Source organism: Podarcis cretensis (genome assembly GCF_951804945.1).
Source record: "Podarcis cretensis genome assembly, chromosome: 5".
Lineage (NCBI taxonomy): Eukaryota > Metazoa > Chordata > Lepidosauria > Squamata > Lacertidae > Podarcis > Podarcis cretensis.
Genome location: NC_137174.1, coordinates 56,725,522 through 56,740,316, shown reverse-complemented (window position 1 = coordinate 56,740,316; position 14,795 = coordinate 56,725,522). Strand labels below are relative to the sequence as shown.

General features: G+C 41.6%; 1 protein-coding gene across 1 annotated transcript; it reads right to left on the bottom strand.

The window, feature by feature from the left end:
- Positions 1–9,271: 9,271 nt before the first annotated feature.
- On the bottom strand, positions 9,272–12,109 carry CALHM1 (calcium homeostasis modulator 1; the record flags this gene model as incomplete). Its single annotated transcript, XM_079975809.1, has 2 exons — positions 11,495–12,109; positions 9,272–9,730 (listed from the first exon to the last, which is right to left on the bottom strand). The coding sequence occupies exons 1-2, from the start codon at positions 12,041–12,043 to the stop codon at positions 9,272–9,274; spliced, it is 1,008 nt and encodes a 335-aa protein (XP_079831935.1). The 5' UTR covers positions 12,044–12,109.
- Between the last annotated feature and the right edge of the window lie 2,686 nt (positions 12,110–14,795).

Sequence of the window (14,795 nt, the reverse complement as noted above, 5' to 3'; positions counted from 1 at the left end):
TAAGTACTGTAATTATGGTGAGATAAAACGCCACTGTCTTTAAAGCAAAGGGTGACTAAGAATCCATAATGCTGAGTGATGTCAGAAAGACAAGCAAGTGCTACAGTGGGGTTTTCGTGTGTTGTTGCTGCTGTTTGCTGTGGTGACATTGATGAGCATCAATGGACCCTTTTGGATCATGCCTGTCATTACCGTTGAGTCCCCAACGGCTAACTCTCAAGCCCGCAGGCATCTACTAGGGAGCAGGCCTTTTTCAGCTGAGGGACAACTTCATGGAATGCCTTCTCCAAGGAGGACCATATCAGTTTGGGCCTTCAGTCACCAAGACAAATCCTGGCTTTTTGTTCCTGTTTGGTTTGTTTTTGTCCCATTGTCTTGTTTTATGAGCTCCTGCTGCAATGTGGTGATACAATAATGATGTGGTATATTTGTTTCACTGTTGTTTTTGAAGGTTTTTTGTGTGTGGCCATTTGGGGCTTTTATATGTATCAGCCATCATGGGCTGTGCAAGATCCAGCTGCCCACTCCAACTCCCAGGTGTTAGAGAATCTCAGTGGGAAGCATTGTCTGGCAGCTGCCAAATAGCAGCAAGGGAAGACTTGCCTTCATCCTGGGCTTGCATGATGACACTAAGGACGACCGATGCCAGGTGGCAGGAAATGCCACCTGAATAATGTGTTGGCACAGGGACATTTCTGTTTCTGATACTACATTTGGATATCATTTTATTGTGAGAATTTTTTGTAAGACTACTTGAGCACCTTTCAGGGCTAAAAAGCGGGCTGTAAGGCTTCTTATGCTCCTGTAACAGGACTCTCCTCCCTCCTCTCCCTCTTGCATGTACCACCCCCAAATCTGCTCCAAAACAAACTTGGACGCACAGAGGGAAGAGAGGGGAGGAAGTCCTTGTACTGATAGGACAATTTCTTAGCACTACATTGGATAAAACTCTAAGTATTCCAAATAAATGATAGATTTTGATGTTTCGTGTAAGCCTCTTTGGGTTCATTTCTTTTAAAAAGAAAATCAGGGTATAACATACATTTTAAAATACATATCCATCCCCAACCTAGCTATACATTTTCTCCCCTTTTCTCTCTTGCTTTCTATTCTTGATTCTGTATCTTTATTTCTGTTCTGATATTTATTTATTTTTACAATGCAGACTTCTAATAGAAAGGTTTTCCATTGGGAGTAAGGCTAGTCCACTGCCCTTTCTATTAATTGGGGACAGGAGTATCATCCACAGCAGATGGTTAGCCATCTGCAGTGTTAAAGCTACCAGAAACCACCACCTGTCTGAAAGGACTATTTACCTTCCTTGTGGCAACAGACTAACATAGCTACTCTTCTGGAATTTTATTTTAATGGATTGCCTATTATTTCAGCTGGTGTACACAACTATGCCATAGGCAGGAAGCCCTGCTCTATAAATAGAGGGAACTTTGTAATGGCATAACTGAGTAAGAAATATTCAGAAGTCACATACACTTACAATGCACATCTGAGTTCTGAAGTGCAGAAGAGTTAGGAAATGTCATTCTTCCAGTCTCTAGCATGAATTCAAGCCCCAAGGAAACCAAATAGTTCATCCCAATTTAGCATGGGCTTTAAGTGTTTCCAGGTTTGACTGCTTGGGCAGGCTACATGGTTCTCAGCCTTTGTGCTCTCTGATAATTCTAATTCAAAGTGTTGGTACTGACCTTTTAAGTCCTAAACGGCCTTGGTCCTGTATACCTGAAGGAGCGTCTCCACCCCCATCATTCAGCCCGGACACTGAGGTCCAGCACCGAGGGCCTTCTGGCACTTCTCTCACTGTGAGATTTGGGACTCAAGCAGTCATCTAGTCCAGGGATGTCCAACTGGTCAACCCCACAGTGGAGTTAAAGTCTTCACCCCCAGCTTTCGTCACTCTTTTCCTCTGTTGTGTCAAATGCTTATGTAGTCGGCACGTTAGAAAATGAAAGTAGCTGTTACTGCTGTGCCGTTGTTGTAATAAGTGTGCGATGTCCCCCCCCCCAAAAAAAATAAAGCTAGATTAGCTTTTCCTCCCTAAAAAAAGCTCAACAACTTTGGCCCCCCTAAAAATGCTCAACAACTTTGACTCCCCCCTCTCTCTTGGGAGTTGGACGTGCCTGATAGTCCAACTCCCTGCAATGTGTGTTTGAAGACTGTTTACCTGGCCACAACCTCTGCTGAATCAGGTCTTGGTTCCAGTTCTTAGTACTTATAGCCCTGATCTGACTGCTTGTCTGGTTCTGAACCCTGACATACCTTTATGTCTGTCTCAAGTGCCATCTGCAGACTCACTGCAGCTTTGCACCCAGCTCCTGTCCTTATTCTGGAGTTTCAGCTCTTGTGTCCTTGGCTGTGGTCCAGTGTTGACAGTGAATGGCAGGACCCATAAGACAATTGGGCACGCCCACTGGGACTGATGGGAATTGTAGTCCAGCAACATCTGGAGAGCCACATGTCCCCCATCCCTCATGTAGTTGATCTGCTGCACTGTGCCCCGGTGTTGAATTCCTGTTTACCCTTAAAAATCTACTTAAATATAATCCCTCGCGGTGGCTCCTTTTATAACTGAACTAACCAGTTTTCAGATTTCATATGCACAGCTCTCATGCTTGATGCCCACCTCTTCATGTTGCTTATGCTCTTTCTTTTCTTAGCCACTAATATCCACGTGGCAAGCTTTGAGCCTACAAGTGCAGGAAACAGACAGGGTGTGCATAGTCAAATCTATTAGTGAGTAGTGCCAGAGTGAGCTGTTGGAAGGGAGAAGCTGGCACTGAGAGGACCCACTATTCAGGTCGTGTTCTGGAGACAGAGCATGATGAAGCACAAAACATAACAGAGCTGGCCATACCTTCAGGCAGTTAAAGGCAGCCACTCCAGACAGATGGATTAATGAATCATGAAAGAACAGCAATTGCCATGTTTGAAGTTTGGGCTTTTGCTTACTGTCATAGTACTTGTGGGTATTAAGCACTGTGACTAAGGATCAGCAAATCTGTCAGTTTCCTTTTATCTCCCCCCGCCCCCGCTCCCAATCTTAAATTCAGTTTTTTAAATTCACCAACATTTTAGTGTAAGTTCATCCTAATATTTCTGTGTGCAATTTTGCCTATTATGCACATTTTTTCAAAGCAATTCTCCCTAATGAAATGCTTTTTGAAATTTATTTTCACTAATACATATGTTTTTATGCACAGTTTACGTTAGTATAGGTACATATTTTTGCACATAAAATCTGACTGGAGATGCATTGCAAAATTTGGAGAAGTGTGGATGTTAAGGAGTGTCAGTGTTTCATATTGTTTCAGAAAGTGCAAATTAGGTGGGTTCAGCTTTAAATGTGAACTGAATGTGATTTCTCCCCTATCGCCAAATGTTACTTGGGACAGATACCATTTGGTGTTCCGCTACAGGCAGCAAAATCTCTTGAGCTGGGCCTGAAGCATTGTAACAGGGAATGAAGGGAGTATACATTGTGGAGATGGGCAACTCATTGGATGGAGAAAGCAAGGCAGAGAGAGCAAGGCAATCTGTGTGATGGAAAAAGATGAAATAAAGGGTTGTTCCAGACCTGTGTGTCTCATAAGAAGGACAGGTCTAATTAATTGTTGGCAGTTAGCAGTTAATCTCCGTTTGTGACAAAGGAAGCACATAGTAAAGAAAAGGAAATGGTGAGTAAGAAGTGGCTTTCAACTAAATTTAACAGTGCTTACTGAATGGAATCTGGAGTTGTTCTCTAAACTGTATTTATTTTTCTTTAAGTATCTATGCCAGGGCACATCCTGCTTGCTCCTGAGTGGGGAGGTGTACAGGGAACTCAAGAGCTGTTCCAGCCATTCAAGTGGAGAACATGCATACATAGGCAGGGGGGCTTCAGGGTCTGCCCTTGAGTCCTAGTCACATTCTTTTCAGTGTCTGAAAGGGTCTATTTGTGTGTACAATTGAGATCCCTGTCCCCATCACCTAAGCACAATTGTTCTACATAAACAGACGTGCTGAAAAGAGTCAATTTGGTTTGAAAGAGAGGTTTGCACTACCCTCCAAAACATGTGCTTCCCAGTTCTACAAGTCTCACCATTTCATTGTTCCTGTCTGCATTTCCCATGGCAGCAACTGACAAGCAGAGAGAGAACCAAGCACCGTGACAATCAAAGACACTGAGATCCCAAGGACAGCGGGATACAGTGCTGCAGATAGGATTTACAGTGGTGATGGGGAACCTGTGGTTCTCCAGGCATTGTTTGATGACAACTCCCAGCATCCCTAATTGTTGACCATCTTGGCTGGGACTGATAAGAGTTGGAGTCCAACAACCTCTGGAAGGTCATAGGGTCTCTGTCTCTGATATCCAGGCCCCAGAACATTTGGGAATAAATAAGGAAGGCTTTTGCTCTTCAGTTTCAGAGAAAAACTGATACTGGTTCCCAGGGGCCGGGAATCATGTGTAAAGGACTCCCCTCTCCTCACTTGTGTATAATTAATATGCATATTTGCCATACTGGTGTCTAGCTATAAATATAAATCAGATAAAGGACCTATACAAAGGGAACTAGCAGCACAATTGTTTTGTTGTGTGCCACCCCAATCTCTCAGCAGTGCGAGATTCCAGGGGTTCCAGACACTTACCCAGGGTTTGTGTTTCCTTTTGGAAATGAGGCATATTGGGGACTGTAGTGTCTTTATGATATATGGTTTAATTACACATATATACAACTTGAGTCTACAATGGAGGGGTTCACAGTATTAACACTCCAAAAGGGTCTTGTTTCTCCTGTAGCCACAGCATTAGATTTAAGCAGGCATCAAACATTGCTCTGTCTCAGTCTTCTCCCAGCTTGCTGCTTTACATCTGGCCCTCATCCCTGCTATTTTTCACTCTTTCCAATTATCAAGTTGAGGGAGGGGCCTCACCCATTTGCCCTCTCCCACAGAGCTCCTTCCTTTGTTCTCCTTACACCTTCCAGGAGGCTAGCTTCGCTATTCCAGGAATTAGAAGGCTTGATTTGATTTTAACACTTGCTGGATCCAGAGATTAGAGGGTTCCGGCATACATTTCAACACCCCAAACTCATAACACTATACAAATCCTATTCAGACAAATTCAGACAAATTCATGGGTAAGTGAGCACAGGACTGCAGCCTAAAAGAAAACAAAGAACACCTATCAATTCTCCATTATTATTATTTTTTGAAACAGGCAAAATATTTATTTATTTAATTAAGTTTATATCCCACCCTTCCCCCCATAGGAGCCCAGATATTGGGAGGAAGAATGTGCTATCACAACTCCCCAAACTGATGCCTGGTTACCACATGGGGAGCCAACCAGGCAGCAACTGGCACAAATTACTTCCATTGCAAACAGGAAGAACAGGTTTTCCTAAAACTTGATATTTAACTTAGAGTTGTACACCTAAGCAGAATGCAGTGAATATGCTTCACAGTGAACTCATTATTTAAATTTATGTATGTTAGGATGCACAGTAAATAACAACATGCTGCATTTTTTCTATTATATGGACTTGTAGTTTGTTAGTATGTTTTGGGTATTGTGGGTGCCACCTAAAAAAATGAATTAATTTTTTAAAAAATTTAAACCTGTATAAGTTTAAGATTAAAACATTTAGAAGGTTTTTTTAATAAAAAAATATTAAAAACAAACTACTGAGATGCCATAATTTCAAAAGCTATTATGGTTAAATTAATATTTAATATTGGTAAGTAAAACTTGGTAAGTAAAATGTTAGCATTACCTGATATTTTCAGAAGGTAAAATTAAAATTCTTTGTTTTTCTGAAAACAGTTTATGTGCTTCTTTATCAAACATAGATTTACCAAGCTAAATATTGTCCAATCACAACAATAATAGATTTGGATTCCGCACACCCAAAAACATAATTAGGACCCCACATTGGATTCACCCTACTGTGAGGGCTTCCATATCTACATATTGTCACTTGAAGCTGCAGTCACACATTCTAAATGTGCATGCGTAAACTCACCTTCCTGTGCTTTGTGCTTTCCTGTAGTACCTGCTGAACCTGTACAAGTGTAAGCTAGTAGGTCATTATAAAGAGTACAGCTCTTGATAGTCCCAGAACAAAGGAACACACTATCCCATCTGGAAGCCAGAGGAGCTAGGGCAGAGCCAGCCATGTGGCCCTGCTGTATGATTAGCCTCTACAAGTGAGGCAGAGTGCAGCAATGACCTCAGGTGGCAGATACTAGGTGGCAGATACTAGTGGGGGAGAGGAGCATCCCTCCAGCCATTCTACTCCGTTGGAGATTAGAACTACCGTATGTGTGTCACAGGGTTGTTGTACAATTGCTAAACAAGCCATCTGTCCTCGGAGCATGTGGGGATGTTATCCCATTGCCAGTGTTGACTGTTCAAGTGCCAGAACAGTCAACTTCTGTACTTTGAATGGGATGGGGCAGAAATTTGGTCTGATCCACATTAAGATCCACTCTTTCTGAAACAATATGTGAACCGAAATGCAGCTATACCCTGAAATTCACACTTCTCCAAATTTTGTGATGCAATTCTCCAAACTGAAATGTGTACAAAAGTACACATATTAGGGAATAGTGTGTATAAAAATGCGTATTTTAGGGGAAACAGGGGAAACAGCATTCAAAAGTGCACTATATTGCTTGCAAAAATGTATATAGTAGCCAAAATTGCAGACAATATGTGTATGTTAGCATTTTAGTGCACATTCCTCCTCTATGATTCTCATGAAGACTATAACATTTTTAAAAATGTAAAATAATACAAACTGGATTTGAGAGTGGAAAAAATGAGACATTGAGAGAAACTGAAATTAACAGGTTCATCCATCCCTAGATGGATGCATCATTCTGTATTTTGCCTCAGGCAGCAGCACGTCTTGGGAGCAGCCCTGGCAATGAGGCAGCCGTGAAATTGATCAGAGCAGCAGCAGGAGAGGGAACACTTAATCTCTTCCTTCTCTCCAACCAGCCTGGGGTTGGGGTATATGTGGTCCTTTTAGCTTATTCCATACCGAGAAAACATCACCTCGGGGAGGTCAGTTTTAATTGGAAAGGGAGGCTATATTGAATGAGTTAAATACCTCATCTCCCCACCATTGCACTGATCAAAACTGCAACCTCTAGCAGCTATATTAAAGTAAAACCAAAAACTGTCAGGAGACTTCTTATATTCCTCCAGTATCTTACTTAGTTTGACACTCACTGAGATGATAAATCTGTACTACGTAAAAACAGAACAAAAAAAAGCAAAACTAGATGTCTCTCTCAGCTCTACATTAAAAACAGAGATGTCTAGAAGATGGCAAGGTTATTGCTCTTCTTCCTGATACCTAGTGTTCTGTGTCCAGGGATTTATTATTAAATCCCCCCTTTTCCGTTCAAAGTTAGAGCTGGCCTGAAGCATTTTGCTGCCTGAGGTGGAGCAGTAAAGGGCATATACACCCACCCCACCAGTCCAGCTGCATAATATCCAGGGCTGGTGAAATTATTTTGGCACATGCGGCAGAAAATCTCACCTCTCCTTGGCAGGAAAAATACAACAACAATAAATTAGAAATAGCAGTTTGCTATCATCTCAGAAACAGCTGCCTTGCTGTGCTTGACGATAGGGCTGGCCTTGCTGAATTCTTACAGCTAAGGAACTTACAGTGAGAAGTAAGCCTATGTCCTATCTAGATGATGGAGATTAGTAGGGTGCAAAGTGTGTACAATAGTAGTTAAATAAGCAAGAGCTGCAACCATTTCCCGTAGAGTCTAGGCCTTTACCTCTTTCCTCCACCACTACTGGTCACAACAAAAACATCATTCATCATCAAGCTAAAGAAAACTTGCTTTGCAAAGGCTACACTGAGCGACACATGACTTGATAAAGCAGGAAGCACATAAATATAGACATGCCAGTGATGTCTGACATGTTGAATAGCCCTGCCTTGCATCCTCCTCATTCCGATGCCAAGAGTAAGACTACTTTTTGTGGAATCCATTGAAGCTTCCACTGAACACTAGTTGAGAACATCACGAATGGGTACACTGGCCCAGCTTGCACATCACATTAAACCGTACTTAAAAACAAACTATGGTTTTTAATGTGAAGTGCAAACTGGATCATTAATTGGTCATATGATGCAGAGGGCTCTCTTGTCTATGAAAGCTAAGGTGTCACAAGACTCTGAATTATTTTTGCTGCAACAGATCAACATGGCTACTACTCTGAAAATTGTAATTGGTTTCTTAAATGGTTCAGAAGAAACATTCGGGTTAATGCAGCTGATGTTCTATGCTTATTAAAGGACAAGACATCTTGAAATTACCCCAGATCCGCTGCCAATTCATTTAGTTATGGGGCAGATAGTTAAGCTTAATTTGTAATATTTGAATGTGGCTCTTCCTTCTTTCAGTTAGTGGATTTATAATACTGTCCTTAAAACATACTCATTCATCTCTACTTCTGCATACCCTTCAACACATTTTCTTATCCTAAACAGATTTTGTCAGAGCATGTTGTACAAGTCAAAGCTAAACAAGTCTTATTTATATGATAAGGAGATAAGGGAAGAAACAGAGCCTTATAGCTGCTATGGTCAGGTATTTGTTGCTAGTTTATGGCGCCCTCTGGTGTATTTGAAATACTGCCTTTGTGCTTTTGGTTTGTGCCTAAAACATTCCTGCAAGTCTTGAAAACGTTGGTTTTGTTTTACTACCAACAGAAATGTACCCCTGTACAGATAGTATTACCTGTTTTTAGTCTTTCCTTTACAATAAAATGAAACATCTGTTTTGTGCCTTTCACATACAATGAAGACTTAGCAGGTGGTTTTCATCTGAAGAAATTGGTAGAGATTTTTCAAATCAAAATGTGATGTTACTTGCTGCTGAGACAAATGGTCTATCCTTTAGAGTTTAGCAGGGAATAAATATCTTATTCAAACCAACAATGAACCACCTCATAGTTTTTGTTATATTATTTGTATCACAGCAGTCATCCAATTTAAGGTGCCATCACCATTTAGTCTTTCTGACATCTCTTTTCTCCTTGACAAAATCAACAGGTGAGCATTGTCCGTGTTTATTTGTTCTATTCCATGCTAGTGTCCACAGAAAAGCTGGGGGGGGGGAGACTTTTGGACAGGTGTTCTGGATGCTCTCACAGTGAATAGTTGAAGGATCTCCTTGATAAACGTGTGGTCCCAAGCCATGATCTAAAAGGAAAATATGCTTTCTGATTACTTCCACTCCGTCCTCAGACTTTGCTGTAATAGGTAGCATACTCTCTTTTAGGCGGCTGAGGGTGTGTGATTTCTCCTGCCCAACAATTCCCATTCTGGATCACCTCTTGGCTGAGGCACAAAGGGGGCTTACATTTGTGCCAGTTCTTCAGAATTTTGTTCATGGTCCCTTGATCCATGATACCCAGCAATTTTTCCTTCTCTTCTCCTGTTTCGGAAGGTGTCTTTTCCACAAAGGTTGCATGACCCATGCTTAGGTCCTTATTTGTGCCCTCAAAAAACTGCTGGATGCAAACCTTGGCAAAGCTTTTAGCATGTTCCGTGCAGGTCTCATCAAAGAGCTTGCGTTCGATGTCGATATAGTGAGACCAATACTTGCTCTTCAGGAATGCGGCTTGAGTAAAGCAGGGACGTAAGGAACGAACAAGGAATGCCAACAAGGTCATCAACAGCACAAAGGTCCAGCCCATTGCCTGAACGGGAAAACCAAACATCATACTATTATTAAGGAGGTGGTTGTGGGAGTGGGATAGAGAAATCTATGTAGTACACAATTGCAGTCATGATTATCAGTGGTCTTCCAGAATCTGTGGATATTGGGACTAGCAACCTCAAAAGATTGTGGGGCTGCTAGGCTCATGTCTCATCCATCAATGAGTGGATGATCCAGTTGTGTGAACTAACATCACAATCTACCTCATTGTACAATGGCAGTGATGTTTCCATATTTGTTTGCCAGATATAAATCCAATGAAAGCCCTGTGCTGTATTTGAAGCTCTTGAAGTTGGGGGATCAAATGGAACCTGAACCAAAATCTAGACCAAATCTTTTAGTTTTCCTGATCCAGAACACAGTTCAATCCATTTTAACAGGGATGTGTTGGGGAGCAACTACACCAGGAATAAGGAATCTGTAACCTTCCTGATGTTGTTTGCCACAACTCCCAACATGGCCAATGGTTAGGGATAATGAGAGTTGTGGTCCAACAACATCTAGAGGTCCACAGGTTCTCTATCCCTAAACTACAACACAGCATCTCCTATATTGCAGCAGTTACCTATGTCTTTGGCCTGTCTGGATAATAATTTTCTAAAAAGTATTGCATAAACAAATTATTTCCCCACTCCTAAATCCAGTATTTTTCCTCTTGGCTTTCATTATTTTTTTAAAGGAGTACATTTTTGTCTCATGCTGAAACTGGCATGTCATTTCAGTAATACTAAGTAGAACCATTCAAACGCAAAAGTATTTAGAATTGGGTTTTTAATAGAATGAATTGATTATCTATAATGCCAAATTTAAAAACAGCAACAGTGCAACAAATATTGCATGATTAAAGAAAGCTCTGATTAAAGAAAGATCTGAATATTTATTCCAATACATTCTTAATGTTCAATGCTAAGAAAAGCAGTGGTTATCCAACTAATACACAGCTGAGGAAGGGCTAACATTGCCAAGCAATGCCAAGGGGAAACAGAACAGTGGCAGCATCAGATTGGTGAGAACACAAGTGATCAAATCAGATTTTTAAAATGACTTTGACGTTGTTCCCAGGTGAAAACCTAGAGGGAATTTGCATCCTATTTAAGATGCAGAGAACAAATGCAGACTGAACACAGTAAACAACAGGAAAGGACTGTATTGACCTGCCTGTTTTAGGTTGGGATCACTGGATATATTTGTCTGTATTTGCATTGCAAATGGAATATTTGGAAGCAGGGGAAGTTTAATCATAGGAGTTCATCCCTTCTTCTCTCACTTCCTTCTATAATCCATACTTCTTACCAAAAACAATGCATGGAATTATTACAGTAAGGAATCAAGCACTCTGTTTTGCAGAGTGCACCCTACATAAGCCCACTCTTTGAATGTGGAACTAGCACACATTGCAGCTCCAAATGTGTGCACACTTACCTGTGATTAAGGCCCACAATTTATGCTGTAAAAAGAATAAACTGCAATTGTAGCATGAGGAGTATATCCATTGCGTCACATTTTAAACATGTTTTCTATGAAGTGGGACCTCAAGAGAAGGAGGGAAAGTGTTGTGTTTCTTACCAGTAATAAAGAACTGCAGCATGCTGAAAAATGCTCAGAGTGCTTGCAGTGCATAGGAAATGATAGCATGATAAGTGCATATAAAGTCATATAAAAAGCCTGCCAGCTTTATAAGGAGTCTCTCCCATTCTCTACACCAAATTAGCTTAAGCAAATCCTGCAATCACTTTTTGCTTACCTGTGATATACAGCGCAGATACCTGGTTGCCACCTCTTTGGCAATAAGTTCCTGCCCCTTGTAGATGTCTGTGCAGGGAATCCGGGCCAGAATTCTCCTCAGTTCCTTCTCAGGTAGTTGGGTATAGCTCTGGTTCCCCAACTTATCTACAGGCACAGAGGTGCTGAAGGCACATATAAAGCACTCTCCATGCAACAGTGTGACTGAAATCCAAACAGCAGGAGCAATCATAGCCCGCTGTGCCATGGAGCAGAACATGTAACGCAGGACAGCCGGGTCTTTCTGCCTCTTCCCTGTGGGTCTCTTCCACTCTTCAGCCAACATGGAGACATTGTTATTCATCACAAAGCCCAGTAGAAACAAGACCAGGGGTGGCACAAACAGGATACCCATCCCATAGGCCAGGTTATAACCTGGTAGACATGGGCAGTTGAAGTCAAAAGCCACGTACATCTGTGCACTGGCAAGGGCCATGATGCCACATATGCCATTCATGAATGATTCCTGGTTGGACTGGAGGAACTGGAAGATCATACGGAATTTATCCATCGTTGTCACTTTATGCACACTGGCTTGCCCGAATGCAATCAGAAATTTGTTGCCCTTTTCATGGGGCAGAATTTAAAAACAACAACAACAAAAACCCTAATGCGTCTTGCCAATGTCACTTACTTTTTCAGTTTCTGCTCTTACACCAGCTTTTCAATTGCTCAGGCAACGTGTCCCCCTCCCCCATTTATTCCTTGCCACTTCAGTACATTGACTTTGTTATCTTTACCTTATGAGTGAATCTCTACTCCTCCCAGGTTGACTTGGTGTGCATTGTATTCCCTCTTCTGAAAGGTTAATTGTGTGCCATTGTCAGGTATGTCATGGCTTAATACAGCGAACCCTTCTTTCTTTGTCGGAGCCATCACATCTCTTATTTAAAAAACTCTTAAATCCCTGAGGTTGCCTATTTGTGGAGGCATGATTTCTTCTGAGGAGTTATTTGGAATCTGTTCTAGGCACTCTTTATTCATGACAGGAAAAGGATTCCTCTGGCTTCTGTTCATGTGCCTGCAAATGCCACATGCTCCTCCCACTGCCCTTAGAAAAACAAGAGAAAGCTGTGCCCCACCTTTGTAGGTTTACCTGGGGGAGAGAGAAAGGAGAGTACCTATGCAAATATCACTGTGTGGGGTAGGAATGGAGGAGCAAGTCAATTCAGTTCACATTTAAAGTTTATTTTATTAATACAAGTTTCTCATGGCCGTTGACTAGAACAATAAACTTATGAACTGAAGTGAACATTTAAAGTTGAGCCGACCTCATTCCCACTTTCCAAAACAATACACACAAAACACAGCCAGCCTTCAAAATTCACACTGCTCTGAATTTTGCAATGTGTTTTCCAGTCAAATATGTAATGTGTATAAAAATGCATATGCTAGGGTCAAGTGTGCCTAAAATGCACACCTTAGCAAAATAACCTACAAAAATGTGTTATATTAGGGGGAATTGTATTCAAAATGTGTGTATTAGGATAAATTGCCACTAAAATGCTGAGGAATAATTAGGACAGCTTAGCAACAAAATGATGTGGAGAAATGAACTTAAGCTTGGAAAAACTGAAACTGAGAGGAAGTGAAATTGAGACATTTGCTCATTCTCAGCGTGGGATCCAGTATAAGGATAGGGATTTGGGTAAGAGAAATATAACTCCTGTGTTTTTCCACCTTCTCTCTCCTTTTGCTGCTCTTTTTGAAATTTTGGAATCCTTCACTGCTTTACACTCTGGGTGGAGCTGTAACATGAATCAGAAGCAGCAGCAATCTTTTCTTTCTATATAATGTTCTATATCTATGCAGAACACTTCTACTCCCTCTTATTTTGTCCTGCAACAAGCAGCATTTCCTGTTACTGTATATTTCTCCCATGTAAATGTGATCTGATGGGCAGAAGTCTGTAAAGAGATTTTGGTTCAACAGAACCCCTTAAACTAGCCACTTGCAATCTCTCAGCATCCATTTCTCTTCCGCAGGATGATAATTTTTGGTCTCCTTCATCAGGGAGTTGAGAAGTCTTGCAAATAATAATTTAGGAAACTGCCTTATGTTAGGTCTGATGTTTTATCTATCTAACATTGTATTTTCTGATGGGCAGCAACTCTCCAGGTTCTCAGGCAGAGAACTGTTCTCTTGTCAGTTAAACCTTTAACTGGAAATGCTGGAGGCCAGTCTTGGGATTTTCTACCAAAGCATGTCCTCTAATTCTGATCCGTGCTTGAAAACAATTAATGGCGATGTGCTGCTAATATAAATGTTGACACATTTGTTTGTTGTTTTAATGCAAAGAAACGGAGAGAACAGAATATGGGATATACTGGGTGAGATCCTGAGAAATGTGAGCAGAGTTATTAATGTGAAGTGGGACTTTCTTACCACTTCCTTCCTGCTGAAGCCCCTTGCGCTCCTGAAAGGCTAATCTCAAGGATCAAGAGACTCTCTGAAACAGCTGGGGATGTGATGTGGGGAAGCTGGGCTGGAGGGAAGGGGCAGAAATCAAAACCAATGGGATCTTTCCCCTTTTGTGAGAGTGGAAGTGTCCTTCGCTTGTCCAAGAGGATGAAGAGATTCAAAAAGCAACATCTGATCCTTCTAATCTAAACCCTAAAATGTAAAATGTACAATTGGAGGCACTCTGGTTTAGATTTTTAGCTTCATAGTCAAAACTCCAAGGTTTTGTCTGACAGTTGGCATTATCATGAGCTGACAGTAAAATTGTTTTATTTGTTCTTCAACGGTATGTTCACATTAGGAACTCAAAATGCATCAAGTGGTCATTTCCCATCACTGCATTTCAGGCACATTAACACTGTGTTGTACAAATCAGAGAAGGCCTGGGGATGTCTTCACCCAACACACATGACCGTTTTGGTTTTCCTGCCCCCACAACACCCCCTGCCCAGAACTTCTATTCATGAAGCTGCCATATGTCAGTGCCCATGCATGATGACTGTCTCAAATGTACACACCTTTCTTAAGTATAAAGTAAAGTAAAGTAAAGTAAAGGGACCCTGACCATTATGTCCAGTCGTGGCCGACTCTGGGGTTGCGGCGCTCATCTCGCTTTATAGGCCAAGGGAGCCAGCATACAGCTTCCAGGTCATGTGGCCAGCATGACTAGGCCGCTTCTGGAGAACCAGAGCAGTGCACGTAAACGCCGTCTACCTTCCCGCTGGAGCGGTACCTATTTATCTACTTGCACTTTTGACGTGCTTTCAAACTGCTAGGTTGGCAGGAGCAGGGACCGAGCAACC